A 27,082-nucleotide genomic window follows, 5' to 3' on the forward strand; every position below is an offset into this window, starting at 1 on the left:
CTGTGTAGTCTGGACTTAATAGTGTTCTCATTGTTATTACCACGCCTGTCGACGTCATTCCCTCCTCGCTGCCAAAAAACACAAGTCTCTGGCATGAGAGCGGGTCCCATACACAGGGAGAGAGGAACAGCAAACTGAGGCAAAACCAGATGACATTCACCAGATAAATCTGCTGTTTTAAGTCTTTTTAAGTCCGCTCAAAGTTAAAAGTTCGACAAGTTTTTATCTTTGTCCACTTGGGTGCCTCTCTTTCAGACACAAATCAACCTTGATGGTCTTGCTTTTCGGAAACTGACATTCGTATAGTGAGCGTCCCTGACGCGCGGTGGTGTTATTAATGTCTGGGGTTGGGTGTAGCCCGCTGCTGCAGCACAAATATGCAATAACAAAGCCAGTGGACGCATGCCTGGAGTGCTATCAGGCTGGCCCCGTGTCACAGCATTGTCTCATTTATTAATGAAGACCAGCAGGTAGAGGAGGACAGCGACATCAGTGTTGTGTGGCGCACGAATGATCACTTGGCAATAAGTGAAAACTACTCATTTATTTATGACAGGTTATGCACATTCATGTTAGTTAAAAACACTGCCCATGTGTTATTACCTATCAAGTTAATCTTATTTTTGCCAGCAGTTTTACTTAACTGTTCCCAAATGCCTGATAAACTCTTTTCACATATTGAGTCTTTTTCCTCTGCAGCCTGGAACTTTTAATGTGTGCACTACATGGTGTGCACTGCCTTTCCCACAAGAGCTAACGTCAAACAGACGTTAACCAATCTCACAGTAAATAGTTCACATCACCCGAACAGAGGAAAAGGAGGTTTCATTGGCTCAATTAGTTTAGAAGCATGTTGTTCAACAGATGTTTTTGTACTTGACTGTCACGGCTAACCTTTAGGAAAGCAGTCTAAGAGGACCTGGAGCAGCACAGCTCACTAAGGACACCCATATGAGCTGACTTTCCACTGCAGTGATTTCATCAGTAATGAGGCACTATAAGCTGCAGATGTTGTGTCAAACTCTCCAACAGGAACCATGGCAACGAGATGAACACACACAGAGGACCTTGCCCAAGGTGATCCAAACACTCCTGTATGCGCTGACGGGGTGCCAAACTAGCTGACGTTTCTCAGGGATTGTCAATACTATGGCCTAACAAAAGAAGTTCAAGTAATTCTGGCTGTTCAAATCTATGTATTAGAAACATGTTTAGTTTTACACATGCAATCCTCAAGTCTGTAAAGGATGGCTTCTTTTAATTTTGAAATTTTGAAGTTTCAGCTTCACTGATTTTACAGGATTTCCAGCAGGACAAAAGAATTCAAACAAAACGCTTCAAACCATGTACCACTGCAGTTTTTCCAAGCTTTTCAATACATTAAAAAAAAAAAAAGTTGAAGAAAAAGCTGGCCCAGTTGGTTAAAAGAGAAGATGTTTAACATGGCAAGAACAACAAGGACAGAAAAACAGTGCAGAGCAGCTGAACATGTAGGAATATCACCGTGTGCACAAATAACTGGGTTTATTAACTACAGCACAACACTCAGTCACATGTGCCACTCACTATCTGTTTGGTCACCAAATGAAATCACAGACTGGCAATGATGGTGCAGTAAAACAACTCTTTCCAAAGAGAGATTAAAACGGGGAAACACACTCATCTGTTACCCCCAAAATGTCTGCCTCTTTAAGTAAATGTTCAGTTCCTTCGCCTTTTGTCTCTTCTCTTCCCTCCTTTGGTTCTGTCTACATTTCACTCCCCCCCTCTCTCTGTGAATTAGGTGATGTAGATGCGGTGAAAGTCGTTGGCTCCGAAGGCACAGTTGCACTTTGGGCACTTCCTCTGTCGAGTATCGTAACGCATCTTCAGACATTCATAGCAGAACACGTGGAAACACTTGGTGAGTACCGTCTCCTTGTCTCGTGTGTTGCAGCAGGGGCAGCGCAGCTTGGCCTGGAGACAGATAAATACAGTGTATATGGGCCAGATGTTGCCTTGCCAACACTGTTATAACATCTCTAATCATTGCATGGTACCGCAGTTCACGCTTGAGGGTGTAATAAGGAGGATTCTTAATATCAAAAGTGGAGACTTGAGCTCACTCTCTGGCTCAAACTCATGAATGAAAAACTGACACTGCCAGCCAATTGAACAAATTAAAAAGTGTAGTATTCTGCCCTATGACATGTTACTTTTTCACTGGAATGTTACAGCTCTGCCAACTACAGTGCCCTGCAGATTGTGCCAGAAAGCTGTTGGTGTTTTTATAACTCCCTCACCAATAACAAATGCTAATTAAAGTCATAACGTTCTCTGTGCAAAACCTATGATCTCTCCTTCTCACCTTGTACTGGTTGATCTCCTCCTGCAGGATCTCATCAGCATCAGAGTACACCTCCACCTTCTTCTGTTTCTCCAGCTTCCGTCTCAGCCTGGACAGGTCCTCCTGCAAGACATCATTTTGTCATCGTTTATGACGGACTCCTCAGGTGATCTTCCAACTTTAGGAGTAATTTGTGTGATTCCTGGAAAGAGTTTGGAGTGATATACCCCAATTCTGGAATACAACATACCTGTGCTCGTTTCAGGTTGCTGCTCTCCCTCTCCCGGGCAGTGCGGTTCTCAGCCACAGAGACCTGGATCTCCTTAAGCTTGGCCTGCGTGTGCTCCAGCTGCACCTTCAGGTCCTCTGCCAGCTGGGCAGCCTCCACCGCCTGCAGCAACAAAGGAACCGGATGCACTCAATAAAAAAAAAACAAAAACCTGATGATGAGATTCCTGAGCTGTAATGTAGTGGTGGTACAGTAAGGCTGGACACAACCTCACATTCTGAGCATATCCTTTGTGCTTCACTTTAGATATTCAGCTGTGTACTAACCTAAACAACTGCACCATTGGTTTTGTTTTGTTTTCTTTTTTCTTCTACTTACTGCATAACATGTACATGTTCCATGTCTGACTACTATCTTGCACAGCACGTTTTTAGACCCCCTTCATAGCTTCTAGACTACCACTGGTCTCAGTTAAAGTCAGTGGTTACTTTTGTTTGAAAATTTACAGCTGATATTCACCAGGGTAACATCATTACAAGTGCCTCAGTGCACTCAGGCAGTCTTTACAGGTACTGGGGCAATGTTAGCAATTACCACAAACGCATTACACAAGTAGGTATTTAACTTGTTGCAAAAATTGCAAGTTCACTTTGCAGATGGTGGGTTAAATTTGCTGTTAGGATGGCATGTTTCATGGAAGTAATCCCACGGATCTTGGATGTCAGACCTTTTCACATACACACACAAAACAAGGGTGCAAAAGCATGACTTTTGGCAATGTGCTGTTATCCAGATCCTTCATTTAATGCTGCTCAGTATTCATATTTTTATATACTTACTCATACAGAGCAGCGATTAAATCATCCAGCGACCACATTAGCGATGGCACATCTCACCTTTCTCTTGTTGAGTTCGAGCGCTTGTGTCCGGACAGCTAGCTCTTTCTCCAAAGCAGCCAGTGTGCTCTGGAGGATACCCTCTTTTTCTTCAAGCTTCTGCACAACTAACAGCTGGGCATCCACCTGTAGAGCAACAACAAAATAACATTTAGCACTTCAGTGCCACAATTTGACACAACGAGAACAATGTCAACGCTGCTTTTTGAAGTTACACATGACCTGGGTTTTGAATGTGAGAACTTGGTCAGCCAGCTCTTCTTTCTCCTCTTTCAGCAGTTTGTAGATCTGGTTGGATTTGATTCGCTCACTCATCAGCTTGAAATTGGCATCGTCTTTCTCCCGTAACTGCTGTAGCAGCCGGCTGTTCTGCTCCTGCATGTCCTCGAAGGCCTGGCCAGTTACATCCATCTCACTCAGCAGGGCTTCCTCCTCCTTAAGAGACACAGTGATGATTTTAAACGCTTATTACTACAGTGAAGTTTTAATATAATAAATTTACATACTGTGATTATATTAATCTATGTGCCAGCAGGTGATTATAAATTATAATGAAATATTACTGAGGTAAGTATTTGTATTTAAATTAATTGTTACATTAATGGGGTAATAAAAAATAATATTTAAACTAATCAAATATATTAGTCATTAATTTAATCCAGTGCTAATCAAAGTGGGGTCCGGGGCCACCAGGTGTCCTTGATAGACTTCCAGCAAAAAAGGGAATACTTTATTTTCACTTAAATTCTATCCATAAGTAACAGAATGACTGACTATTTTGGCTTTGGGGTTTGGGACTCTGGGATAAGATTTTATCAAATGAGTGTCCATAGTCTGGTTTAATCAACTAATCAATAAATAATAAATAGTCGGTGCAGCACTGCATGAGCCTACATTATGCCCAGAGCCGTGTAGACACTGGTTATATTCAGTGAGGGGTCAACTAATTTGAGTTTTAATGTTAATGTTTCAATGGCCCTACTAAGTCAATGCTGAGTGTGAAAATAACTGAAATAATAATTTCTTTTTTCAGAGATTAAAAAAGGAATCAGCAGCATCTATTCTTCCTGACCCTTTCCTTGCTACTTTTAAATAAACTACTTAATCAATATATCATAACAACACATAAAGAAAATATGAACTTTTGGTGCTTCATCATGCTCGCTTGACTAGTCAAGCGAGCATGATGAAGCCTCTTGGATGAGAGGTGAAATGTCTTCAAAGACAAATAACTAAGTCCAGTTGCGTTCGATTGAATTTCCTTGAAATAGTGATTAATTAAGTTACACCTTCATTGGCCTATTTATGCGTCTGCATTTCGACATGCAATTGTACCTGGCTTGACTTCTGTGCTACTATTGTAGATACAAATTTTTCTTTGCTGCAATTGATTCGTTTTGGTTCACACTGCCCACTTACAAGCCAACCACGGCCTATAAACAAAAGACATATGAACTAACAAGTAGCTTGTTTATTAGGTAGTTTTGGCAATCTGCAATCCTGCAGAGTTAAATTCTGCCAGCAAGGAACCGAGGGGAACAAATCAAACACATCTGAATGCAAAGCAGTTTAGCTGCTGTACTTTAAAGTTCCAACCAGATAAGAAGACGAAAGCAAAGAGCTGAAGGAGGGTATTACTATCAGTTAAGACTGTGTTTTGCCTTCTGTTAATTATGTTCTGCTAGACCTCCCAAGCATGGAGCTGCAGGCGTTCGCATCTGAACATCTGTCTGCTTTAAGCTCATAAACTGGTATGGAACAACATTTAAACAATTTAAAACACAGTCATAACACTTTTACATCATGCTGTAATTTCCTGTATTTGATTAATGCAGTCTCAGTACTAATGAAAAGAGACCAGCATAGTCTAGGTGGCCTTAGCGCTGTCACACGCTTTACAAAGTTTGTCAAAGTTCACAAACTCAGAGAGTTATTGCTCAAGACTTGAAGATGAAGATAATATCATTCGTATAAACTCACAAGCCTCCAAGACTGATCATATCCAATGTAGCACTTGTGTAAAGAGCTGAATTAATGCATATTATCGTAACAGTATCACATTATCTAATGTGGGTGTGTCCACTGTACACACAACTCAACACATATTAGAGTGACATTGAAATTGCTTAACCAAGATTTGACCTCAGTCAGTTCATGGTTTTTATATTTTCCATCCCATGACAGTCTGAAGAAGGGAGGCAGGATACCCCAGGAGGAAAAAGAGAGGCCGGTCAATAAACGAAAGGTCACTGTTTTGATCACTGACAGGAGGGTGTAGTCTAACTGTGAGCTGGTGACTGAAGGGTAGCAGGTATCACACAGGGGCGCTGGACTGCAGGAGACCCTGCACTCCGACCACGCTGATTAAGTGCACATGTGTGGGACTGCATGTATGCGTACTAGGAGGGATATGTGAAAAGACAAATTTCAATCGCCTTGTGTAATCGTCTCTTCTCTTATTCCATCAGTTTTCTGACGTACTGATGAAATTTTAGATGAACTTCTAAACATTTACAAGACAGAAAAGCCAAGTAAGTGAGCTCAGATTCGACAGTGTTTACATACTTAGAATTTATCAGGGTGGCTCATGCAAACAGATTCACCCCACCCGAAAAGATTTTTTTTTCCACTGCAATAATTTTTTCCTAAAATGCCAACATAATCATTTCATTTCAACCTCCCTCCTTCCCTCTTATAGAAGATTCAGAAAGAGTTATAAAATAATAATAGGTGGCAGTTGAGAAAATGTTAAAGCTGCCTCTCAGAATGAAAACTGACTTATTTAACTTGTCTTATCTTGTCTTTATCTACAATGACAGACACAATTTAGAACACAAAACAAGTATTTCTGAATTGTCAGCATATTTCCTCAAAGAGTTCTAATAGTTTTAATAGACAATTTAAAAATGTAATTCTGGAGCATGAGGTGAGATGTGAGATGTGAAACGAAAAATGGCAGAGCTTAACTATGTTGTCAGAAAATGAAGATAACTACATGAACAGAAAATAGAAATGCTTGAAGCTTTGGAGTGAAGATTTCTAACTGACACTTAAAATGAAAAATGAATAAATAAATAAAAACAAGCAAATGAAAAACTACATATTCAAGCTACTGAGAAAAAAAACAATTTACTGTGCTAGCTTTAAATTTACCAGCTGATCAGATTTGAATTCCAGATCACAGCGTTTCAATTCCTCCTTTGGTTCTAAGATTAGGATAATCTGTTTATTAGGCAAATGTGCTACTCATTGTGCTACTTTCAATCTTAACACAGCTGGTCTGTTGGTAGTTATATCTGATACAGTCCCAAAGGTTTAAATTTAACTTTGCCAAATACAGCTGATGACTCAAGTCTAATTCTTACTGGTCTGAAATATTTAACAGGTTTAGAAAAGGGAAGAACTTTTTGTGTGTGTGTGTCAGTTTGATACTATGATCAATTATAAAAGTTACACATATGTCCTAAAAACCTTTGGTAAAAGTCTCCTGTCTGAGTTGCCACTCCACTCACTCTCCTATATGTTTGAAGAAACAAAAGGTACACAGATACCTGTTTAGTGGCAGCCAGTTTTTTCTGTAAATGCTCAATGGTCTCTTCTGCCACTCGGATCTTCCTGAGGGCATCTTCATCAGCCAGCTTCTTGCTTTCCTTCTTCTCCCTCTCCTCCAGTTCTCGCACCCGCATCCTCAGCTCATCCACCTGGGCAGGTTGAGACGGGTATGGGTATTGTATTTAACTTGCATTTCTGTTTGAATATTTGGTTGTTAGCAGCGAAGAGACATTTTTTTGCAGCATGCAAAAACATGTGCAAAAGTATGGTGGGGTGACAACACAACAAAGAACAAACCTCAGCTTTAGATTTGCGTTCAGCTGCCATGAGCTGCACTTTGTCTCTCTGCTCCTTTGGAGCCGACTTATACATGTCCAACAAGAGCTTCATCTCTTTCTGGGACTCTTGGGCTTTCCTTTAGGGGTACAAAAGACATAGAGGTTACACTAATATCAACAGTCCCATCAGTGTAAGCTGAGTGCTTGTGTTTTACATCAAATATGTGACTATGGCCAAACATTTTGTTTTGGCTTGAGCAGAAGGTGATGTACTTGAGTTCTACTCTGAGCATCTTCAGCGTGTCCGAGTCCTTCCTCTTCAGCTCGTCGCTGCGCTGCCTCTCTCTCTCACGCTCCCTCTCTCGTTCTCGCTCAGCTTCCCTCTCCCTCTCTCGCTCCCGGGCCCGCTGTCTCTCCAGTTCCTTCCTCCTCTCTTCCTCTTCCTCTTGGTCCTCATCCTCCTCTTTCTTCACGTCAATGCTGTCACTCGTTGTCTCCTCTAGAATCAGCACCCCTGTGTCACCACTCTGACAACGCAACTGTTGACAAAGCAAGTATGCAAAAGAAATGCATCACTACCAATGTTTCGGTTTTACTTAGAACAACCCTCTGATTCTCACTGAAAGAAAGATCAGACGCTTGCCAGTGAATCAAGTTATCTACCTTATTGATCTCCATTTGTGTTTCCCGCAACTTCCTCTTGTAGCGTTGCACGTCACCTTTCAGCTGCAGGTTGTGGTTCTGAAGGCTGCTGATTAAGTGTCGCATCTCCCTGTTGATTGGTCCTGAGAGCAGAGAGAAAGATAAGAGACGTAAATCTGTCAAAGTGTGGTTTGGTTTTGAGTCATTCAACATTATGTATTGCTGTAAATGATGAGCTCAACCATAAGGTGCACAGAAATGACATCATAATATAAATGATACAATATGCACTGTTCCTAAGCAGAGTGAAACTATAAAAACACCTTGCTGATTCACTGTTGATTCACTGTTGATTAATTTAATGAGTATCATCCTCACATTACTGTAATTTAACATGATGAATTTGCACTAAATAGTGCATCAAACATAATCCATCTCCAAATAAAGGCACAGAGTTACAAATATTTACAAATATGGTACATTCTAATGTACCACACTATGGCAGGATTTCCCTTCTCTCTTCAAACACTTGTTGATAAATGTGAAGGTGTGTTTTGAAAAGTACCTGCTTGCTCGTTGGCTGCCAGGTTCTGTTCAAACTCGATACGCAGCATTTCGTACTCTTTGCGCACCTGAGCCAGGGTATCCTCAAGCTGTATGACTTCAGTCCGCAGCTTCTTCTGAAGGGACAGCTCATCACTCTGAACAGTTTGAAAACAGTAAGACATTGTTGATCATATTTCCAAGCAGAAGTAACAATAAACACATCCAGGTTTATGTTGCTAGGGCAAAAGACAATAACGACAAACAGCTGGAATAGAAACACTGAGCAACATTCAAACTGCAGTATTAGGAGATATCAGGGATATTGCATTTTCGCTGAGAAAAACATTTATTTTATCAACTTTGTTCTGTGAAATTTACCTCCATGTGCTCTATCTGACGGAGGTGGGCGTTCTTGGCAGTGAGCAGGAGGGCCCGGGCCTCATCCAGCTGGGTTTTCACCCCGAGGGACTCATTGTACAGCAGGGAAAATTGGGACTGTAGACATTTGTACTCTAGAGTCTCCTTCACAACCTCCTCTGGAATATTGCGCAAGTCCATCTGAAAAATCAGGAGACGACAGTGGAGCCACAGATGTTAAAAAAAAAAAAAAAAAAAAATACTTACATTGTTGTCTCCATATATATGAAATGGTTTCCTGATAATCATGTGCAATGTCAGCAATGCTTGTAAAACAATCACAGACAATATCTTTACCTTGAGTTTCTCGCTCTCCCTCACAGCCTCCTGGAGCTCCAGTTGCAGTTTCTCCAGCTCTGCCATGCGGCTATTGGCCAACTCCTGGTTGTGCTCCAACTCCGCATTAAGACTCTCAAACTAAGATAGAAAGAAATGTATTAGAGATAGAAATAATGTGCATGGAGTAAAAAAATTACTGTGCCTGCACAAACTAGTATGTGAGATATAAAATCTGTTACAAACAGATGTAAAAGCCACAAAAAATTAATTGTAAAGGGACACTTCCCATGAGGGCTCACCTTCTGGATGTTTAGTGTAATCTGGCCTCCAGGTAATCCACCTGAGCTTCCAGTGCTGCTGTATCCTGACTTGAGCTGCAGACAGGAAAATGCAGAACAAAAAAAAGGTCAAAAAAAGCACAAACATGAAGCAAAACAAAGCAAAACAACATGAAATCACACAGCACACCTGTACACATCGTACATCCTATGATGTCACTCAGACAATGCTCATTTTTCTTCATGTTCAGATAACAGATGCAACTAATACAACAGCATCAACACGACCAGCTGGCTTGACACGCATTGATGCTTGGGGCCTTATCACTGTCAACTCATGACAAACACGAGACAAAAAATGTGTACACATACACAAGTTGCACATAGATAATTTTATACCTGCTCCATGGCCTCTGCCAGATGTTTGTTGAGCTTTTGTTCCCTGTTGCGGAGCTTCTCAATGTCCCACTGCAGGTCCTCCACTGTCGTCTCCATCTCAGACACTTTTGTCTCGGAGCTGGTCACCTTGTCCACCAGCTCATTATACTGTAATAAGGCCAAAGACATACCAGCAGCTGTGTCTTCAGTGACAAGTATACACCAAGGACATATATACACATACAGATGTTTTTCTCATTGACATACTCCAACTGTTACTGACACATAATCTCACACAGGCAAAAATATTGACCATGCATACTAACATCCACAGTGTCACAAACATTGTACCTCCATGGACATCTTGTGGTGTCTGCCCTGCAGGAGAGTGGCCAGGTCTCGCAGTCGAACGTTCTCCTCCAGAAGAGTGTGGTTCAGGCTGAGCATGTCAGACTGGCTATCGTCTTCACATGCTGCCAAAGAAGAAGACAGTTGTGCCAAATTAGAGTGAAGATAGCAAGTGTCATAAAAACCCAGCTTGATATTGCCATATAAAAGCCATCATTAGCAGGTGATTAGTTTCATTGCAGGATATAAAATATGCTGCAGATGTTTTCTGTCTTATTTGTATATTAGTGCAGCAATGGCTTATTATATACGAATGTGTCAGTAACAAGCATGTCTCCACTGTTACCTGCAGTCTGGACTTGCTTGCACATATCATCGATGCGGCTGTGCAGCCTGTCAAATACACACACCAAGCAGGCGATGGCTTCCTTGCTGAATTGCATACGTTCTTGGAGGTGCAGAGTGAGCTCCTCCTCACTGCTGTGCTCCAGTGTAGCCAGGAAACCTTTGGCATTCTCACTTAGGGGAGGAGGGGGCGTCGATGCATCTGAACATACTAAAAGGTGGTTAAAAGGTGGTTAATCTTCAGCTCAAAAAAGTTCTGAAAGCGTAGGGACGGGTACTGAAACACACAGTAATTATTGATACATAAAAGTTATTTTGCACATTTTATCTCAACAACTCAGCTGCAGCATCATGCAATGCAACACACTCACACACCCTGCTCTTAGAGGCAATGGCAGAGAACTCAAATGTGTGCTTACACTTTACCAAAGTGCTTGTTGCAACAAGTGCAATTACTCTTTTGCCTGTAAGGGTGGAAATGATCAATCTGCACACTCTCATCTGAGATCAAATGGTCAGACTGAATTTATGAACCCATCCATATAAAGATTTTGCAACTTTCTTAAATTAAAATTGCATGTACAGTGTCCCAACCCACTCCTCTAGTGCAGCTAGTCTAAGCAAAAGATAAGCCCAAAACCGTTTCACAATGGCAGCTAGAGGGAGTTAATTTATACACAACACATGTAAGAAAACAAAGCAATATTAATTCTGTTCTTAATTTGTTTCTTTTTTCTCTTAAAAGATATAAAAAAAGAACCTGCATTTTCCTTCATTGTCACAGCAGATGTCACTGAGTGAAAACACATTCACTCACCTTAATCAAAATGTGACTACTAATTTGCAGCATGTGTGTTGTTTTATTTGCCTCTAGTGTATAAGGAATAAAATGATCCATTTGAAGCAGATTGTTTTTGCAAAAGTTGCACAAAGTAAGTAACAAGTGTAGACAATGCAACAGTATAAATACAATAGACAGACAACGCTTAAACTTGAATACGGGGTTGGCTGATACTGAAACCTAATGTGGAGTCATACCCAACACTTTCATCAAATTTGAATGTTAAGAAATAAAATCAGACTACAGATTATGCAGTCAAACTACAATAGTCCATAAATGTGGTCATTGATGGAGCAACTTGGTCTGGCAAAACCCTGCTTACCTGTTGTTGAGTCCAGTGGTGGCTCTGTAGGAGTCAACAACTCTTCTGGCCCAGAAGGAGGAGGAGGTTGCTGCTCCTCCTGACGCTCTTCCTGACGCTCTTCCTGATGCTCCTCCTGCTGCTGCTCTGTCTGCTCCCCCTCACTCTGAACGTCTGGGAGTGGAGGTGGAGGAATGGTTGATGTTGGCGAGGCCAGACTGACACGATCTTCCTCCATTGGCGTGGGCTCTGGTAGAGGGGCTGAGGGCGGGGCAGGCGTAGATGCCATTGTTGATTCCGGCTCAATTCGCTTGCGTAGGACGTGCACAGTCTCTTCCAACTGCAAATTAGAAACACAAGGATGGACAGGAGTGTTAATCCTCCGGAAAAAACCATTAACATCAGTATATTTTTCATACAGCATAAAATATAAATTATAAATTATCAGGTTGAGGCACACAGTTGGACAACATTTAGTGAATGAATGGTGGTTTTGACCCTGTGAGACTTCCCTTGTCTTGTTTACATGGACATCTCTGAAATCACGTTTCAGCTCAAAATGGGGTACAACTAGGTTAAAACAATGTCATCAAATGTGCAGAGGTACCTGTGACCAGTAGCGGTTGACAATCAGCAGGGTTGTGTCATCAGTGGCTTGTCTCTTCTCCAACTTCTCAATTTTCTCACGTAACTCATCCTCCATTGCCTGCCTCTGCTCCAAGCGCTCACACAGCTTCTTATTCTTGAACTGAAGGACCTTCATGTCCATTTCCTCCTGCACATAACAAATACAGACCCCAAAGTGAAGAATATCAGAAATTCTGAGAGTTGTTTGGCAAAACAAAAACACCTGAGATGAGCTTCAATGTCATGTGGGTGTACAAAGTCATCTTGATCGATGTCGCAAAAAATAGGCTATAAGTAAACACCAAATTACTGACCGTTGAGGAGACTCCAGCAATGCGTATGGGCTCAATGAGAGTGGTGGTGGTCTTCTCCTCTTTTTTGCTTTTCTTCTCAGGTGGGCCAGGGGGGCTGTCCCCTCCGGAGGGACGCTTTCCTCCCCCAGCACCCGACATCGTTCCTTCCCCCTGCAAGACATCAAGCCTGACATGAAACACTCGTTTTGGTATAGCATTCAGAAACCACGGATGCGTTTGCAGATGGAGAACTCATTCATTTGATATTAGCTAGCTTAGCTATATATTCCAAGCGCAGGGCCATTAATTTAAACTGTAGCAGAAAACTGCTCTTGTAGGGTTCATATGAAAATATTTCTTTTGAGCGGCTTTGTTGGCTGTTACCGTAAAAGCACCTGTCTGAACGGCTACCGACAATGTTTTATTTGGCATTTCTGTTAAGATTAACGAATATTAGCAAGCTTGCTAACGCTAGAGATGCTAACGCTAACGTTAATTCTGAGAGACCTCTTTAGCTAAACGCCGCTCTTTGTCCGGTGTCTTTAATGACTGGTGGTCGATATTTATATTCACTCACCACGACCACAGACGTAAGATGTTTTTCAAATAAATTTTAAAAGCACACGCGGTATAAACCGCTTTCTGTCAAACATTACCGTTACAAACCTTCACGAGCGATTAAAAATGTAACTCAAGGCATCCGGAGAAGCTACAGGAAATTACGACAATGTGCATCCGCATAGTTAAAAAAAAAATCATCAGGATATGATAAAAACAAATAACAAATTGACGTTATTGTTGCGAAATCCTGTTATAAAATGTTGACACGTTTACTGTTTTATAGTGCTTCAAAAAGACCATATTAATATGAATTAACCAAATGTCTTTTTAAACTGTAATGCTGCAACCCTCGCCCCGGCCTCACCGGGGCAGTACTAGTAAACTGTAATAACGGGCTACAGGCAGTTTCGAGGAATGTGACTCGAATGTAAACAGTGTTCAGGTGCTAGCTAACGTTAACAGTAACTGTAGCTTACTTTGATTTTGTCGCCGCTTGATCGCACACAGTTATGGTTTCCAGATCGATACCTCAAGTTGAGATGGCATTATTGTACTGATTCATTATTCACCGTCTCCCTCTCCCTCTTGTAGTTTGATTGCATACATGGTGAGTAGCTTCCTGTACGGACAGTGAACCTGCTGCTGCAGCAAGGCCAAAATCGAGGACACAGCTAGCTAACTATCATGATGCACCAAGGGCATATTTCCAAATAAGAAAGAAGACTAGAAAAAGAAAAAGAGTAGAGAAATGTGTGTGTAGCAAGCAGAACCCAGGAATGTCCTATACTAGCGAGAATTAAGCTTGACGTACATGCCATAGAAATACTTCCTTGTCGGTGTAGGCTCCGTAATGTTACAAACTATACAGCACTGTTACAAAATGAGACTGACAGTTTGTTTTTGTTTTAGATTCGTCGGCTGTCACAATGACCAAAGACATTGTTGTTGGAGATGAATTACCAGACTGGGTGGGGGCTAAGGAGTTCTACCAGAAATATGACCCCAAGGAGGTTATCGGCAGGTGGGTCCAGTTTAAAAAATAGTCTGGGTTCTCTATTGGAATGCTGAAAAATTCATACTGTATTCTGTATCAATGTTATATCAGAGGTGTGAGCAGTGTGGTGCGCAGGTGTGTGCACAGACTCACTGGTCAGGAGCTTGCAGTGAAGATTATTGAGATCACAGCAGAGAAAATGACTGCTCAGCAGCTGGAGGAGGTGAAAACCTCTACACTGAAGGAGATCCAAGTCCTCAACATGGTGAAGGAACATCCCTCAATCAGTACGTTGGACGTCTGCTCTTTTGAACTGCAAGACACTTCAGTTTTCTATTCTTGGAGATTCGAAAGTGTTGAAACCATGTTATGTTTTGTTCCATTTAGTTACTCTCATTGATTCCTATGAGTCCGCAACCTTCATATTTTTGGTGTTTGACCTGTGAGTATTATAACAAATACCTACGGTGCTATGGTCTTTATAATTCTTCCCTGTGAAGGTTATTGTTCATTAAATCATAATAGGATCATATCAATCTCTTGTTTTTGTTTACAGCATGAGGCGAGGAGAGCTGTTTGACTACCTCACAGAGAAAGTTACTTTGAGTGAGAAGGAAACCAGGTGAACTCCAGCATCAACACACCCCATCAGTTAATTTAATGTGGCAGCAGTCCTGTTTAAGTCGGTGTCACTCTCTGTAGCAGAGCAAAAATTAAGCTGGGCTTCATTAAAGGTTTATATATGTATCTGAATGTTGTAGCACTCATATTCCAGAATTACATACTTGAAATTGATGCATTTTGTAAAACCCACTACAGGAGTATGATGCGAGCTCTGCTGGAGGCCGTGCAGTACCTCCACTCCCTCAGCATCGTCCACCGGGACTTAAAACCTGAGAATGTTCTCCTGGATGATCAGGGACACATCAAACTGTCGGACTTTGGTTTCTCAGTGCAGCTACAGCCTGGAGAGAAACTTAGAGGTACTTTTGTGTAAAATCAAACAGGCAGTGAACTTATGGTCAGTGTTAATTGTTTGAATAAACAGATGTTGAAATGATCTGTTTTCTGTATTTAGAGCTCTGTGGGACACCTGGTTATTTGGCTCCTGAAATACTGAAATGTTCAATGGATGAAATGCACACAGGCTATGGCAAAGAGGTTGATCTGTAAGTCTTAAGTTTTGTCAGAAACGTTTATATCAGTGTACATTTACAAGCATGATCCTGAGTGTTTTTCCTGGATTTTATTTCTAATTATTTCTCACTTGTTTCGATGCATGTATTGGAAAGCTGGGCATGTGGAGTGATCCTTTTCACCTTGCTGGCCGGCTCACCACCGTTCTGGCATCGCAAACAGATGCTGATGCTGAGGATGATCATGGAGGGGCGCTATCAGTTCAGCTCCCCAGAGTGGGATGACAGATCTGACACTGTGAAGGACCTGGTAAGACTGATAAGAGTTTGATTGAATGATAAGATTTTCAGTTTGGCCTAGCTATTAAGTAAGATACATAAATTCCTCAACAGAAAAAGAATGATGAAAATCATACCATAAAGCTCTTTTCAATCATTTTGCTGCTCAGATATCCAGACTGCTGGTGGTGGACCCAGCTGTCCGTCTCACTGCTGAGCAAGCCTTAGCACATCCCTTCTTCAGACTGTACCAGAAGGAGGACGTGCGGCTCTTCAGTCCCAGAAAGACATTTAGGGTGAGACATAGTATTGATTTTTTTTTCTGAAGCCTTAAGAAAATAATTCTGCACTCTCATTTGCCGTCATTTCTTGCCCCTTTAGGTGTTGATAGTCAGTGTGCTGGCCTGCATCAGGATGTACAGCCGTTACCGCAGGGCACGGCCGCTGACTCGGGAGGTGCTGGCCAGAGATCCTTACTCCCTTCGTGGTGTTCGCAAACTCATCGACGGCTGTGCCTTCCGCATTTACGGGCACTGGGTGAAGAAAGGGGAGCAGCAGAACCGAGCCGCCCTCTTTCAGAACACAGCTAAGATCATGCTGCTGGGCCTGGAGGACTTTGAAACATAAAAGGTCAACCTCATTCCTAACCACTTAGATTTTTATTTAAACATTTGCATGTGCTGTCATGTCAGTGTTTGTCTTGTTGCAGTTTTGTAGTCTTGTATTTAATTTTAAGACGAGGAATTCAGGGGCCAGGGAAGTTTTGTATGCCTTAATGCACATTCGTTCAGCAATTTGAAAATAAGCATGTGTATAACGTCATGTTCCGTATGTGCCCCGATCGAAGTCTGTGGCTGTTTGAGATGCTTCTTGTCAGGGCATGATATTTGCAATGCCAGTTTGCAGTAAAGGACACATCGCACAATCGTTTGATAAAACACATTTTACTTGTTGATCGTCAGTTCTAACTGAGGAAAGGACGTGTTTCTAAGCACTGTGTGGCTGAAGCGAACATTAAAGCACTGTGATTAATTATTTAATAGATAATTACACATTGTACAGATGCTAAGATTTACATAATTCCAGTGTTACAAATCAGTAGCAGAGGGTTTTTTTGCAGAGAATCTTGTTGTTGTCGTGCATGCAGACATTCCTCAGTAGGAAACTCATCTCCACTAATCGTGAAGGCTGTCTGTTACTGTATTTCCTATTGTGACTCACCAACACCATTCCCTGCTCGGTTCATTCTTCAGTTTAATACGTGGCTCTTTTCCTGAAAGTGCCTGCCTGAGAAATGTACAGCAATTGTACAAATGCAGATATAAATTGTACTGTGTATGAAGAAAAGAAAGATTTTATTGACAATAAAACTAATGTTTAAGTCGGACTTTTTTGTGTGAGTGCTTATTCAAAATCCACTATTGTTTGGCCTTGTTGTGGAGCTGTGGAGATTCTAGTGCTCTGTTGTGCTGATCTGTAATTTCTTTCATTTGCTGATCTAGTTGTCCAGACATAAACATCATCTGCTCTCTGACCTCTTTCTCGATCAGCGCCTTCAGTTCTGATTTTGAACCTGAAAGTGAGGAAATGCAGAAGCAGTTGCAATACACCATTTGGGCTGCACTTAATTTATCTGTGTAGAGTCTTTTTATGATTGTGATCCTACCAAATGTGGATCCCTCTGGCTCTACGTCAGAAGTTCCCTGTGTTTGAGGAGAGCCATCTGTCTTTGGCACTGCTTTGGCTTCTTTTTCCATCACATTTCCAGCATCTGGTGAAAGAAAAGTACTTAAATGTATTAGTAAATCTGATCTGAAGTCCTTTAACATCAAAATCAATCGACTCGCCACACCACCACCTACCACCACACAAAGTTGAACATATTTGCAAGTGCATGGATTTCAAAGTTATTTTTATGTTTCTCCTTCAAAAAGGAGAGATTCTTAAACTTGAGGTATTTACATTACAAGGATGTCAAACATTTTTGCATAATAAAATCAAAGGTGTAATGTCTGTCTGCCTTTTCTTACTCTTCCACATGCTTTATTGGTCAGTCGCTTAAATTTGTAAACTGCTCTTATTTAGTCCTAGCTGCATTAACCCTTGTATTATGTTACGGGTCAATTTGACCCATTTCAGTTTTCATGTTGACCAAAGTACTGGTTATCCTTTCTTTTTCTTCCTGCAATTTTGTGACTTTTCCTCATCTTGGGTCATGAACTGGTGTGTAAAATCTGGACTCTTTGATGTGTAGTAAAATGTCTGTGCAGAGTTTGTATACGAAGATGATGTTGCGGGTCATTTTGACCCGGACACTTTAATGTGGGTAAATAGCTGTTTAGATCCAAATTAAACACTTTGATCTCTTTGATATACTTTGTTTAGATTGCCAAATTATTTGTATTTTGAAACAGAGGCCCAGGTGTGAATGGAGGAGGAACTTTCTCACCCTTGTGCTTGTCACTGTTCTCATGTCATCTCTTTGACAAACACACCAAAATGAGCTCCAGAAGTTTTACAGTTGAAGAAACTGTGGCACTGATGTTGAACTGGGATAGTGATGCAGAGGAAGAGATTTCAGAGACAGAGGATCTTTCAGAGACTGAGGACAATGTTATTGATGATCCAGATTGTCAATTTTCTTCCGATGAGGATTCAGAGGACGAGTCTGCCGTTGGATCTCCATCAGCTGAAAACCAAGGAATGCAGCAATCATCATCCACAGAGGGGACATGGACATCAAAAGATGGTAATATAAAATGGTCAACATCACCACACCAAAGCCGAGGTAGACTGTCATCTTCCAATGTCATCAAAATGACTCCCGGTCCTACACGATTTGCTGTCACACCAGTTGATGATATTCAATCAGCATTTCAGCTCTTCATATCGCCAATAGAGAAGATTATACTGGACATGACCAATTTGGAGGGGAGGCGTGTATTTCAAGAGAAATGGAAGCCACTGGATCAGACTGACTTGCATGCTTACATCGGAATTCTGGTATTAGCTGGAGTGTACAGGTCAAGGGGAGAAGCAACTGCAAGTTTGTGGAACGAAGAGAATGGAAGACCAATCTTTCGAGCAACAATGTCTCTGGAGACATTTCACATGATATCTCGTGTGATCCGATTTGACAACTGCGACACAAGAGCTGGTCGACGTGAAAGAGACAAGTTAGCTGCGATCAGAGATGTATGGGATAAATGGGTTGAAATTCTGCCTTTGTTGTACAATCCTGGTCCCCATGTTACTGTTGTTCCATTCAGAGGGCGCTGTCCTTTCCGACAGTACATGCCCAACAAGCCCGCCAAGTATGGCATCAAAATATGGGTAGCTTGTGATGCAAAACACAGCAACATACAGCTGCCAGCGCAAGACTGCCCGTTGGCCCTTGGTGATTTTCTATAACATTGTGGATGTGTCTGCTTACAATGCCTATGTCCTGTGGACTGAAATCAACCAACAATGGAATGCCGGAAAATTGTTCCGACGTCGGCTTTTCCTGGAACAACTCGGCAAAGCACTTGTTACTCCTAAGATGCAGAGTCGAGCCAGGTCACCTAAAACCCCAGCAGCTGCGGCTGTCATTGAAAAGGTCAAGCTCACGTCACCCAACCAATCTGCAATGGATCCATTAGATACAGGTGTGAAGAAACGGAAGAGATGCCAGGTCTGTCCACCCCGAGATGACAGTAAAACAAGTACCTGTTGTGTGAAATGCAAGAATTACATCTGCAGAAAGCACACAATTACATTCTGTCCATCGTGTGGAGAACAATGAAAATGTTGAACATTGAAAATGGGGAAAGTCAAATGACAAACAAAAGTGTTCGTGAAGAGAGAAAATTAAAATAAAGATGTTATTGGTTTTAAAATTAAATAGTTCTTAAATATAGTGTTGGGATTAAAAATATATTGTATGTCTCTTTTCTATATGTTCCTATAATCTAAAATAAAGATGTTATTGGTTTAACCTGTTTTTGTTTTACTGTTTTTAGTTGATTTACACAGTACGGGTCAAAATGACCCGCAACATAATCAATGTCATTTTTTTTCAACATAATACAAGGGTTAAAAAAAACTTTTGAACATGTTCCTTACTACCAAGAACAATTGTGTGTCTAAATCTTCTGATGACGGTATGTAATTGTTACCTGGAGAAGAAGATTCGTGATTGGTAGGTTCATCCTGGTCTGGGATCCCAGAATAAGTCAAAGATAAATCAAGTTTTGCCTGTGAAAACAAAGTAATATTTCAAAGCCCGTTATTTTCTCCAGATGTATTTTCACTGGACAGCAGTGACAGCAGAACTTGGTCAAATCCATTTGTGCAAAATAACTAATTTCTGATTCATACCTGTGGAGTGAAAATATATTTGTAGAGTTTGTAATGTCTCACATAGCTTTTATGGATGTACTCTAAGATACAGTTCACCTCCTCAGAGCTGAAGAGGTTGATGCTAAAGGGAGGTCGCTGTAGTGGACAAATGTGACAATCATGAAAATGTACAGATGTGAAATGATATTATGAATTTAAAAAAAAACTTCTAAATGCTTTACAAACCCTGACAGAGTGACAAAGAAGCAGCTCCTTGCAGTATTTGAAACAGTATTCTATATTGTTGACTGGAGTTTCTGCAAGAAAAGAGTTGCAAGCATTCAGCAAAAAGTTAAGGACCATTTAAATTAATTGAACTGTATTTTGTCTTACCATCTAAATACTGAAAAATACTATTATTAAATAGATAAATACTATTAGTAAATAGACCTGACAGGCAATATCACAGTGTACTGTAAATATACACTGTCAGCTGTCATTTAAGTATCTTTGATTTTTCAAAGCTTTTGAAAGCCTGTTCCATTTCAAATTTCTAACTACACAAGAGTGATAATGATAAAATCACTAAATAACCAGTAATAATAATAAGTTCTCATACCTACGTTAGCCTCATGGATGGACTTGATGATGGACAGGAGAGCAGAAGTTTGTTCCTTTTTGAATCTGCGTCCTCTACAAAACAGCACTGTGTGCACATACAACTCCAGCAGAACTCCTCTTTTTGGTTCAGGGAGGTCAACTCCAAACACACTGCATAAAACACTGTCACAGAGGAGAACAAGTGTGACTCGAAAATATGTCAGTGATATGTGTGATTGTACATAACTACATAGATGTGTTTGTGATGGGGGGGGGGGGACCTCTCCAGATCAGGAATGGACCTCCTTTTGTCGATCTCCTCCATGTCATGGTAGCTTACATCTGTCCTGAAAACAGCCCAGGAATGGATTCAGTTTTCAACGTGGTATGTTTATGTAAGGGTTAAACACAGCAGCAAGAAATAAAGTGAACATTATCTGGATTGTGGACACAGCTCTCACCATAGCATCACTTTAGCTTTCCGCGTCTCCGGTGCCTACAGAACAAAACAATGTTTGCTTTAGATGCAAAACATTGCAAGGGCAATACTGAAAGCATATGAATCTTTACGTTTTAATTACATGATTAAAAACCCAAAACAAGTTAATCGAGTAGGTCCAAGTGAGCCCAGCACCAGCCTAACTACTCGAACTAAACTTGTAAAGCCTACCGTCAGTTTCGTATCCATCCCTTAATTCTTCAGCCGTGTTACAAGCTGAGCAAACTGCAGAAGTTAACAGAAAAACAAGTGCGATCGATTTGGTTTTACGCTGTCATAAAATAACACACATTTGAAAAAAAAAATCCAAACAAATAAATAAGTAATAAAAAACAGATGCTGTCTTTAAAAAAATCACCGGTTGATGTAAAAGTATTTGGTGAAACCTTATCCAGACAAAAACGGGCTTCGATGATATGATGAACCTGGGTCATTTCCTGTTTGGCTGCCGCGGTGTATCCTAGCAACACTACCTTTATTTTTTCTTCTTCTTTTTCCGGTTTAGTGCAGGGTACAGAATCGTGTAAGCAAATTTAATATACACATGCAAAAATCTAGTAAACATATGTCGGAAAATGTTGGAATTCACTATTGATGGCATGTCATCACTCACAGATTATTTTAATTCACATAGAAGTCGAAAATTGTCTTCAACTGGCAAATAAACCACAAGTATTACAATGACGAGGTCAAAACGTAACGTAACTAGACTATACCACTACGTTAACTGTTAGTGATAATGTTTGTATATTACAACTATTGCAAACTTAGTTGACTTAGTTGATATTAGGCTAAAGCACAGAAAGCTACAAATTCTGCTACTAATAATAAAAATATAAATGATAATAAACAACGCAACACAGTGACCCAAACAAGCCAGGTTAAATAGTTAAAAAAAAAGAAACTCCTCTTACAAATTATTATCAGTGTGTGAATTGCACGGCTCTCTGTCGCTGCTGCATGGCAGCTGTATCCATGGCGACAAGATAAAGCTGCCTGAGTGTTCACGTTTTGTTTATGTTTTCGGGGTCATTTTGGTCATTTTTAACACTCTAGGTGATAAGTTGGGTGTCGTTACAGCCTTGTGAGACACATTGTGTGATACTGGAAAGCTTTTGGGTAATTTATGGTTACCACTGCGACTTCCGTGTTTGCCTGTTTACGCCTGGGTAAGTGATGCAGACTGCTGATTTGTACTATGGAGTGACAGGAGCCGGGCTTCACCTTCCTATTCCCCTGGGTTCATGTTTCAGCAGTAACATTAGGCCACAGCATCTCCCTAAAGTAGTCGTGGAAAGCTCGCACTGGCCCCGAGAGTGCTTGTCCACACTGACTGAGCTGTGCAGCGCAGTTTAAGAACATTATCCCCTTCTAATCCACTTTGCCTTCTGCTGCATGCAGGTGGACAGACTGTCAGATGGAGCAGTGGGGTACAATCCAACGGCCGCTTCCATATTTAATTGCTCTTTCATTCTGGAAACTGAACCATTTCTTGCGCTGATCTTGGATACTGGATTTCATCTGTTGTTTTTCAATATCCTTAATTACCTACTGTCCAATTTGTAATCAGCAGTGTGTCTTTAGACATGGAGGACTCAGACATCCGACAACAGAAGCTGGAAAACCAGGTAAAGAAACAAGGGTTACTGTGGTATGTGACATCATTTACACATGCATTATCACAGGTATGTTTTGATTTATTTTTAATCTAGTACAAGAATTACAATTTGATTTGTACAATACACAACAATTTACAACTAGTAGGTTAAGCTGTTTTCCTTTATCAATATTTATGTAGGATAAATATCATTTCATAGTCCATGCTGACGGTGGAGCAAAGGTTGTAACATATTCCTTGTTTAAATGGCTAACGAGTGATTAAAAGTGAGGATGAGCTTTGAAAAGAAATAAAGCTTTCTTGAGTCTCATGAGGTCATGGCTACCTGTGTCAGAACCACCTGCTGTTTGGAGCCACTGCTCAACTTTAAGTCACAGACCTTTTACACCCTTCAGTGTGTGGGCCCAAAACACTATTACATAAATATCTTACACCAGGAAAATCAGTATAGTAATATCTGCACATAATCCGTGGGAAACGTATTGATATTAATATTAATAGTAACTGTAACAATCTAACAGTGTAAATCCTAAATTAATACTAATAGTAGAAGTAGTAAATAGTAACAATGATGCACTGAAAGTGAGATAACATTAAGAATACCTTTTTCTGTTGTATGTTGAGAGGAAAAAATAATTCAAGCTATTACTGGGCTCCTGACTGTAAAGAGATAAGAACTACTTTTTTTTTTTTCATGGCTGTATACTCATATATGAACACTGACAGATAAATTAAAAGTCTAAAACTCAATCATCCCACAGCGAACCCTTTTGATGAAAAAGCAGCAAAAGAAGAGGGCTGATTGTCAGATGGTGGTAGCCAATCGGGACACTCGCCAAAAGCCAAAAAACCGAAAGCATAAAGCTACGCACTCTGATGAAACACCTCTGCTGATCAGCCAATCCCTGAGCAACACTTCACTTAGTGGTTAGTACCGGCATAATTTATTATTTTAGGTAACAGAATAACTGGCATTAATACAGAATAATGTGATTATATTCAGTTTCTTAAATAATATTAAATACAAGTTGTATTTGTTTGTTTTTTTTCTGGAGATCAAGTTGAACATGCCCATGATAACCCCTTGGATGAGATCACATTGGGTGAATGCGACATGACAATGAACATGACGTTGGATGAGCCTTTAGAGAAGCATGTTGCTCCCAAGAAAATGAACTTGGAAATCGACAAGGAGCCCGAGGTGAAGTGTGAAGTGGAGAGTGATGCTCATGTGGAGGAAAAAAAGACAAGGAAGAAAGAAGTGAAAAAAGAAAAAGCCAAACGTGAGCATATGCAAAGCAGAATGTTTACTCTAAACCGAATGTATTTCTATGTTGTTTGGAGCCTGGGTTGTGTACTCGTGTATGCACATGTAAAGCGAGTAAACTCTTTGCTTTAGTGAATGATTCACTGCTTTTACAGAGATGGAACAGACTGATGAAAAGGATATGGAGAAGGAAAAATACAAGGAGAAAAAAGCTAAGAAGAAAGACAAAGTGAAAGAATCTGAAGACCCACAGAAGACAAACAAGACAACAAAACAAGAGCGTAAAAGTAACATTGATGTTCAGTTTGTAATTAACATAACACTACTCTGCCTAATAGTCTGTGCATGTTGTGTATATGGAGTAAAAACCTTTCCACTAACTCACAGTATTCAGTATTAAGCTTGAATATTTGACACACTTCAGTTTTTAACATACAAGCTGTACAAGCTTTTACAGCACTGAAGCGTCTTGTCTTTTGCAGAAAAGAACTCAACCCAGGAGAAAGAGTCAGTGGCAGAGGTGGCAAGTCCAAAGAAGAATAAACGTGATGACAGTGACATTGAGGAGGAAGAGGAGTCCCAGACACCTGTCCCACAGTCACCTAAGAGGAAAAAACAACTGGACACATGTGAGCAATAATCTGTCTGCTTATGATCAACAATACCTTGAAGTTGCTGCATGGAATCACGTTGCATGTGTCACCTCAACAGCCAGGTGCCAAATAAGTGACGAGAGCAAAGAGGAGGAAACCCAGGACAAGGAACAAAAAGGAAAAAAGACAAACAAAGAAGAGAAAACTACCCCAAGTCTGGCCTCCCTTAACTCCAACTACAGGGAGGGTTCATCCTCAGGCAGCGAATCTAATGAAAGAGTGAGACATTACAAACTCTCCGTTGAATTGAACTCATTTGTCACAGAAAGCATATAAAAATGTGATGTAATCATTTATTATCATTGCAGTCATCATCTCCGATGTCAGTGGAGGATCTTGAGAAATTTGCTTTGCGTCCAGCTCCCAGAGATGTGACGATCCAGTGTCGAGTGACCAGGGACAGGAGAGGCATGGAGAAAGGCATTTACCCGACTTACTACCTCCACATGGAGAAGGAGGATGGCAAGAGGGTTGGCACTTATGCAAAAAAAATTGAATCCAGTCATTGATTTTGGATCCAATCTGTCTATGTTTGCTCCAACATTTGTTTTGTTATCGTGCCATCCAAGGTGTTTCTAATGGCAGGCAGGAAAAGGAAGAAGTGCAAAACATCCAACTACCTCATTTCCACCGACCCAACAAATCTGTCCAGAGACACAAGCTGCTACATAGGAAAACTAAGGTATAACACTCTTTTATTTCCACCTTGTTAATGCATACTGCACCAATACGTTCAGCTCCTCTTTTTAATTCTCTGATGTCTTTTTTTAAGATCTCAAACCTGGACCTGATGTACTTATTTATGGCAGCCACACTGACGTGTCATAGCAGGAAAAAAAATAACAACCTTAATGAAAACTGCATTTCATTTAGGTGTCTCAGTCTCTTAGCTTGTGCCCACTGGCTCAGCGGTAAGGCTAATGGGGTGCTCACATTGTTAACGACATTAGAAACACATGTGCTTTTGCTGAGAAGTAAAAACATCAGCTGCAAAAAAAAGGGTCTATAAAAGAAAGTGTTGCTGAAATTAAAATAGCAAGATTTTAGGAATCTCTTTTTTTTCACTTCCACCTGTCCACGATGCAGCATGACAAAAGACAAGTGACTTACATTTATACATTTTCATACTTCACCTACATCTGTTTTGTGGATTGCACTTCATACTAATAATATAATAAAAACTATTATATGGAGGGATTTTGGAGACAGTCATTTTATAGAGAAGAAAGAAGAGAATGCACCCTATGGCTGTTATTCTTCATTTTGGCAAAGCTGACATTTTCATTTTCCACCTAAGACAGGATTTCCTACCATGTATCTGATGAGACTCTTCTGTGTCAGGTCCAATGTTCTGGGTACAAAGTTCACAGTCTATGATGGGGGTGAAAACCCAGAGAAAAAGCCTTTCATCAAAGAGTGTGAATCGGTGCGGCAAGAGCTGGCAGCAATTTGCTATGTGAGTCTGAACCTTCTCTATACGACTAGCATCCCACATAACACAGCATATCCAGAGATAAAAATCTGCAATGCAATTGGCTTTCATTTTGCAGGAGACAAATGTGCTGGGTTTTAAGGGCCCCAGGAAAATGATGGTGATCATCCCAGGCATGTTGGAGAACGACGAAAGAGTGGCGATTCGTCCAAAAAATGTATGTTTAAAAAATAAAACCTGGGATGGTGTAGATTAAGTGTGGAATATTTCAGAGGAATGACATTTTGGCCTTATTGTAGGACCTCGAGACTCTGCTGGTTCGCCATGCGAACGGCAACACAGACAAACTGGTCACCCTGGTGAACAAATCCCCAAGCTGGAACGAACAGACTCAGTCATACGTGCTTAACTTCCACGGACGTGTCACCCAGGCCTCCGTCAAGAACTTCCAGATCATCCACCCTGACAACGGTAAACTGAAACTGACTTATTGTCTGTTTTGGCCATTTCAACAAACAACTAACAAATAACTAGGAAAAAGTTTGACTTTATAACATCACCGTCATCCATCACCTCCCTTTGTGCTGATGTCTTTTCCAGACGATTACATAGTGATGCAGTTTGGTCGTGTAGCTGAGGACGTCTTCTCCATGGATTACAGCTTCCCTTTGTGTGCCCTGCAAGCCTTTGCCATCACCTTGTCGTCCTTTGATGGCAAACTGGCCTGTGAGTGACTCATGCTGGTGTGCCTCAAGTGCTTAACTAGATCCCTGATCTAGATTGGAAACAAACAAACAAACAAACAAACAAAATAAAATAAAGAGCACCCATAATTTTCCACAGGGTTATTTATCATGTTTTGCATCCTGGTGGATTGAAACACTTCATATAAAACAAATATGGACAAAAACGAATCGCCACAGTCTTAGACTTGTTTTATAGATCCAGTCATATTTTACCACTGATTTTATATGGAAGCAATGTTTTTCGAGTCAGTACAAGTTCATTTAATGGTCTCTCTTTTTATATTTGCCAGATGTATAAAGAACTCATGCAATTAAAAGTTTGAGGATGATTATGTAAACACTGTGAGTGAAATATTAAGTGGTGATACTACAAGGTCTGCAAAGTTGTTTTTTTTTTTGGT

The 27,082-nt window shown here is 40.7% G+C and overlaps 4 protein-coding genes across 14 annotated transcripts; 2 read left to right on the forward strand and 2 right to left on the reverse strand.

The window, feature by feature from the left end:
• Positions 1–1,241: 1,241 nt before the first annotated feature.
• rnf40 (ring finger protein 40) lies at positions 1,242–13,377 on the reverse strand. Of its 4 annotated transcripts, none has more exons than XM_046377036.1 (20): positions 13,243–13,377; positions 12,598–12,747; positions 12,264–12,431; positions 11,678–11,996; positions 10,516–10,716; positions 10,173–10,294; positions 9,843–9,989; positions 9,465–9,539; positions 9,184–9,303; positions 8,848–9,027; positions 8,489–8,624; positions 7,945–8,066; positions 7,555–7,820; positions 7,301–7,418; positions 7,003–7,152; positions 3,674–3,886; positions 3,452–3,577; positions 2,577–2,717; positions 2,348–2,449; positions 1,242–1,956 (listed from the first exon to the last, which is right to left on the reverse strand). In XM_046377036.1, exons 2-20 carry the CDS (start codon positions 12,733–12,735, stop codon positions 1,780–1,782), a joined length of 3,021 nt encoding a protein of 1,006 aa, XP_046232992.1. In that variant the 5' UTR covers positions 12,736–12,747; positions 13,243–13,377; the 3' UTR covers positions 1,242–1,779. The 4 variants fall into 4 exon arrangements, with proteins under 4 accessions (XP_046232992.1, XP_046232989.1, XP_046232991.1 ...); XM_046377033.1 differs by having other exon boundaries at positions 10,516–10,725; XM_046377035.1 differs by having other exon boundaries at positions 10,516–10,725; positions 13,233–13,275.
• Positions 13,378–13,465: 88 nt separating this feature from the next.
• phkg2 (phosphorylase kinase, gamma 2 (testis)) lies at positions 13,466–16,933 on the forward strand. The gene is made up of 10 exons (XM_046377046.1): positions 13,466–13,744; positions 14,047–14,158; positions 14,243–14,418; positions 14,519–14,573; positions 14,688–14,753; positions 14,951–15,114; positions 15,210–15,300; positions 15,424–15,577; positions 15,717–15,842; positions 15,928–16,933. Exons 2-10 carry the CDS (start codon positions 14,064–14,066, stop codon positions 16,171–16,173), a joined length of 1,173 nt encoding a protein of 390 aa, XP_046233002.1. The 5' UTR covers positions 13,466–13,744; positions 14,047–14,063; the 3' UTR covers positions 16,174–16,933.
• ccdc189 (coiled-coil domain containing 189) lies at positions 16,886–21,920 on the reverse strand. Of its 7 annotated transcripts, XM_046377048.1 has the most exons (11): positions 21,880–21,920; positions 21,357–21,455; positions 21,137–21,190; positions 20,928–20,962; positions 20,748–20,813; positions 20,486–20,649; positions 20,113–20,183; positions 19,906–20,022; positions 19,704–19,782; positions 17,213–17,317; positions 16,886–17,119 (listed from the first exon to the last, which is right to left on the reverse strand). In XM_046377048.1, exons 3-11 carry the CDS (start codon positions 21,152–21,154, stop codon positions 16,965–16,967), a joined length of 810 nt encoding a protein of 269 aa, XP_046233004.1. In that variant the 5' UTR covers positions 21,155–21,190; positions 21,357–21,455; positions 21,880–21,920; the 3' UTR covers positions 16,886–16,964. The 7 variants fall into 7 exon arrangements, with proteins under 7 accessions (XP_046233004.1, XP_046233006.1, XP_046233005.1 ...); XM_046377050.1 differs by lacking the exon at positions 21,880–21,920 and having other exon boundaries at positions 19,948–20,022; positions 21,357–21,471; XM_046377049.1 differs by lacking the exon at positions 21,880–21,920 and having other exon boundaries at positions 20,769–20,813; positions 21,357–21,468.
• si:dkey-220f10.4 (tubby protein) lies at positions 21,911–26,738 on the forward strand. Of its 2 annotated transcripts, none has more exons than XM_046377040.1 (13): positions 21,911–22,134; positions 22,367–22,593; positions 23,345–23,510; positions 23,639–23,866; positions 24,006–24,137; positions 24,333–24,479; positions 24,562–24,722; positions 24,812–24,973; positions 25,073–25,185; positions 25,845–25,959; positions 26,054–26,152; positions 26,235–26,406; positions 26,536–26,738. In XM_046377040.1, the coding sequence occupies exons 2-13, from the start codon at positions 22,552–22,554 to the stop codon at positions 26,667–26,669; spliced, it is 1,671 nt and encodes a 556-aa protein (XP_046232996.1). In that variant the 5' UTR covers positions 21,911–22,134; positions 22,367–22,551; the 3' UTR covers positions 26,670–26,738. The 2 variants fall into 2 exon arrangements, with proteins under 2 accessions (XP_046232996.1, XP_046232997.1); XM_046377041.1 differs by having other exon boundaries at positions 24,006–24,131.
• The last annotated feature ends 344 nt before the right edge of the window (positions 26,739–27,082 follow it).

Source organism: Scatophagus argus, chromosome 21, assembly GCF_020382885.2.
Source record: "Scatophagus argus isolate fScaArg1 chromosome 21, fScaArg1.pri, whole genome shotgun sequence".
Lineage (NCBI taxonomy): Eukaryota > Metazoa > Chordata > Actinopteri > Scatophagidae > Scatophagus > Scatophagus argus.

Bases quoted from the DNA above. Each gene is read 5' to 3' on its own strand.
- ccdc189 (XM_046377048.1), bottom strand. The intron at 19,783-19,905 runs GTATGAATCAGA...TTGTTTTCACAG, and splicing joins AATATATTTTCACTCCACAG to GCAAAACTTGATTTATCTTT. The intron at 17,318-19,703 runs GTAACAATTACA...TTCTTTCACCAG, and splicing joins TCACGAATCTTCTTCTCCAG to ATGCTGGAAATGTGATGGAA.
- rnf40 (XM_046377033.1), bottom strand. From the start codon at position 12,735: ATGTCGGGTGCTGGGGGAGGAAAGCGTCCCTCCGGAGGGGACAGCCCC. The intron at 9,540-9,842 runs GTATAAAATTAT...TCCTGTCTGCAG, and splicing joins TGGCAGAGGCCATGGAGCAG to CTCAAGTCAGGATACAGCAG. The intron at 8,625-8,847 runs GTAAATTTCACA...CAAACTGTTCAG, and splicing joins GTCAGATAGAGCACATGGAG to AGTGATGAGCTGTCCCTTCA.
- si:dkey-220f10.4 (XM_046377040.1), top strand. From the start codon at position 22,552: ATGGAGGACTCAGACATCCGACAACAGAAGCTGGAAAACCAG. The intron at 24,138-24,332 runs GTAACATTGATG...TGTCTTTTGCAG, and splicing joins AACAAAACAAGAGCGTAAAA to AAAAGAACTCAACCCAGGAG. The intron at 26,407-26,535 runs GTAAACTGAAAC...TGTCTTTTCCAG, and splicing joins GATCATCCACCCTGACAACG to ACGATTACATAGTGATGCAG.
- phkg2 (XM_046377046.1), top strand. From the start codon at position 14,064: ATGACCAAAGACATTGTTGTTGGAGATGAATTACCAGACTGGGTGGGG. The intron at 14,159-14,242 runs GTGGGTCCAGTT...ATGTTATATCAG, and splicing joins CCCAAGGAGGTTATCGGCAG to AGGTGTGAGCAGTGTGGTGC. The intron at 15,578-15,716 runs GTAAGACTGATA...TTTGCTGCTCAG, and splicing joins CTGACACTGTGAAGGACCTG to ATATCCAGACTGCTGGTGGT.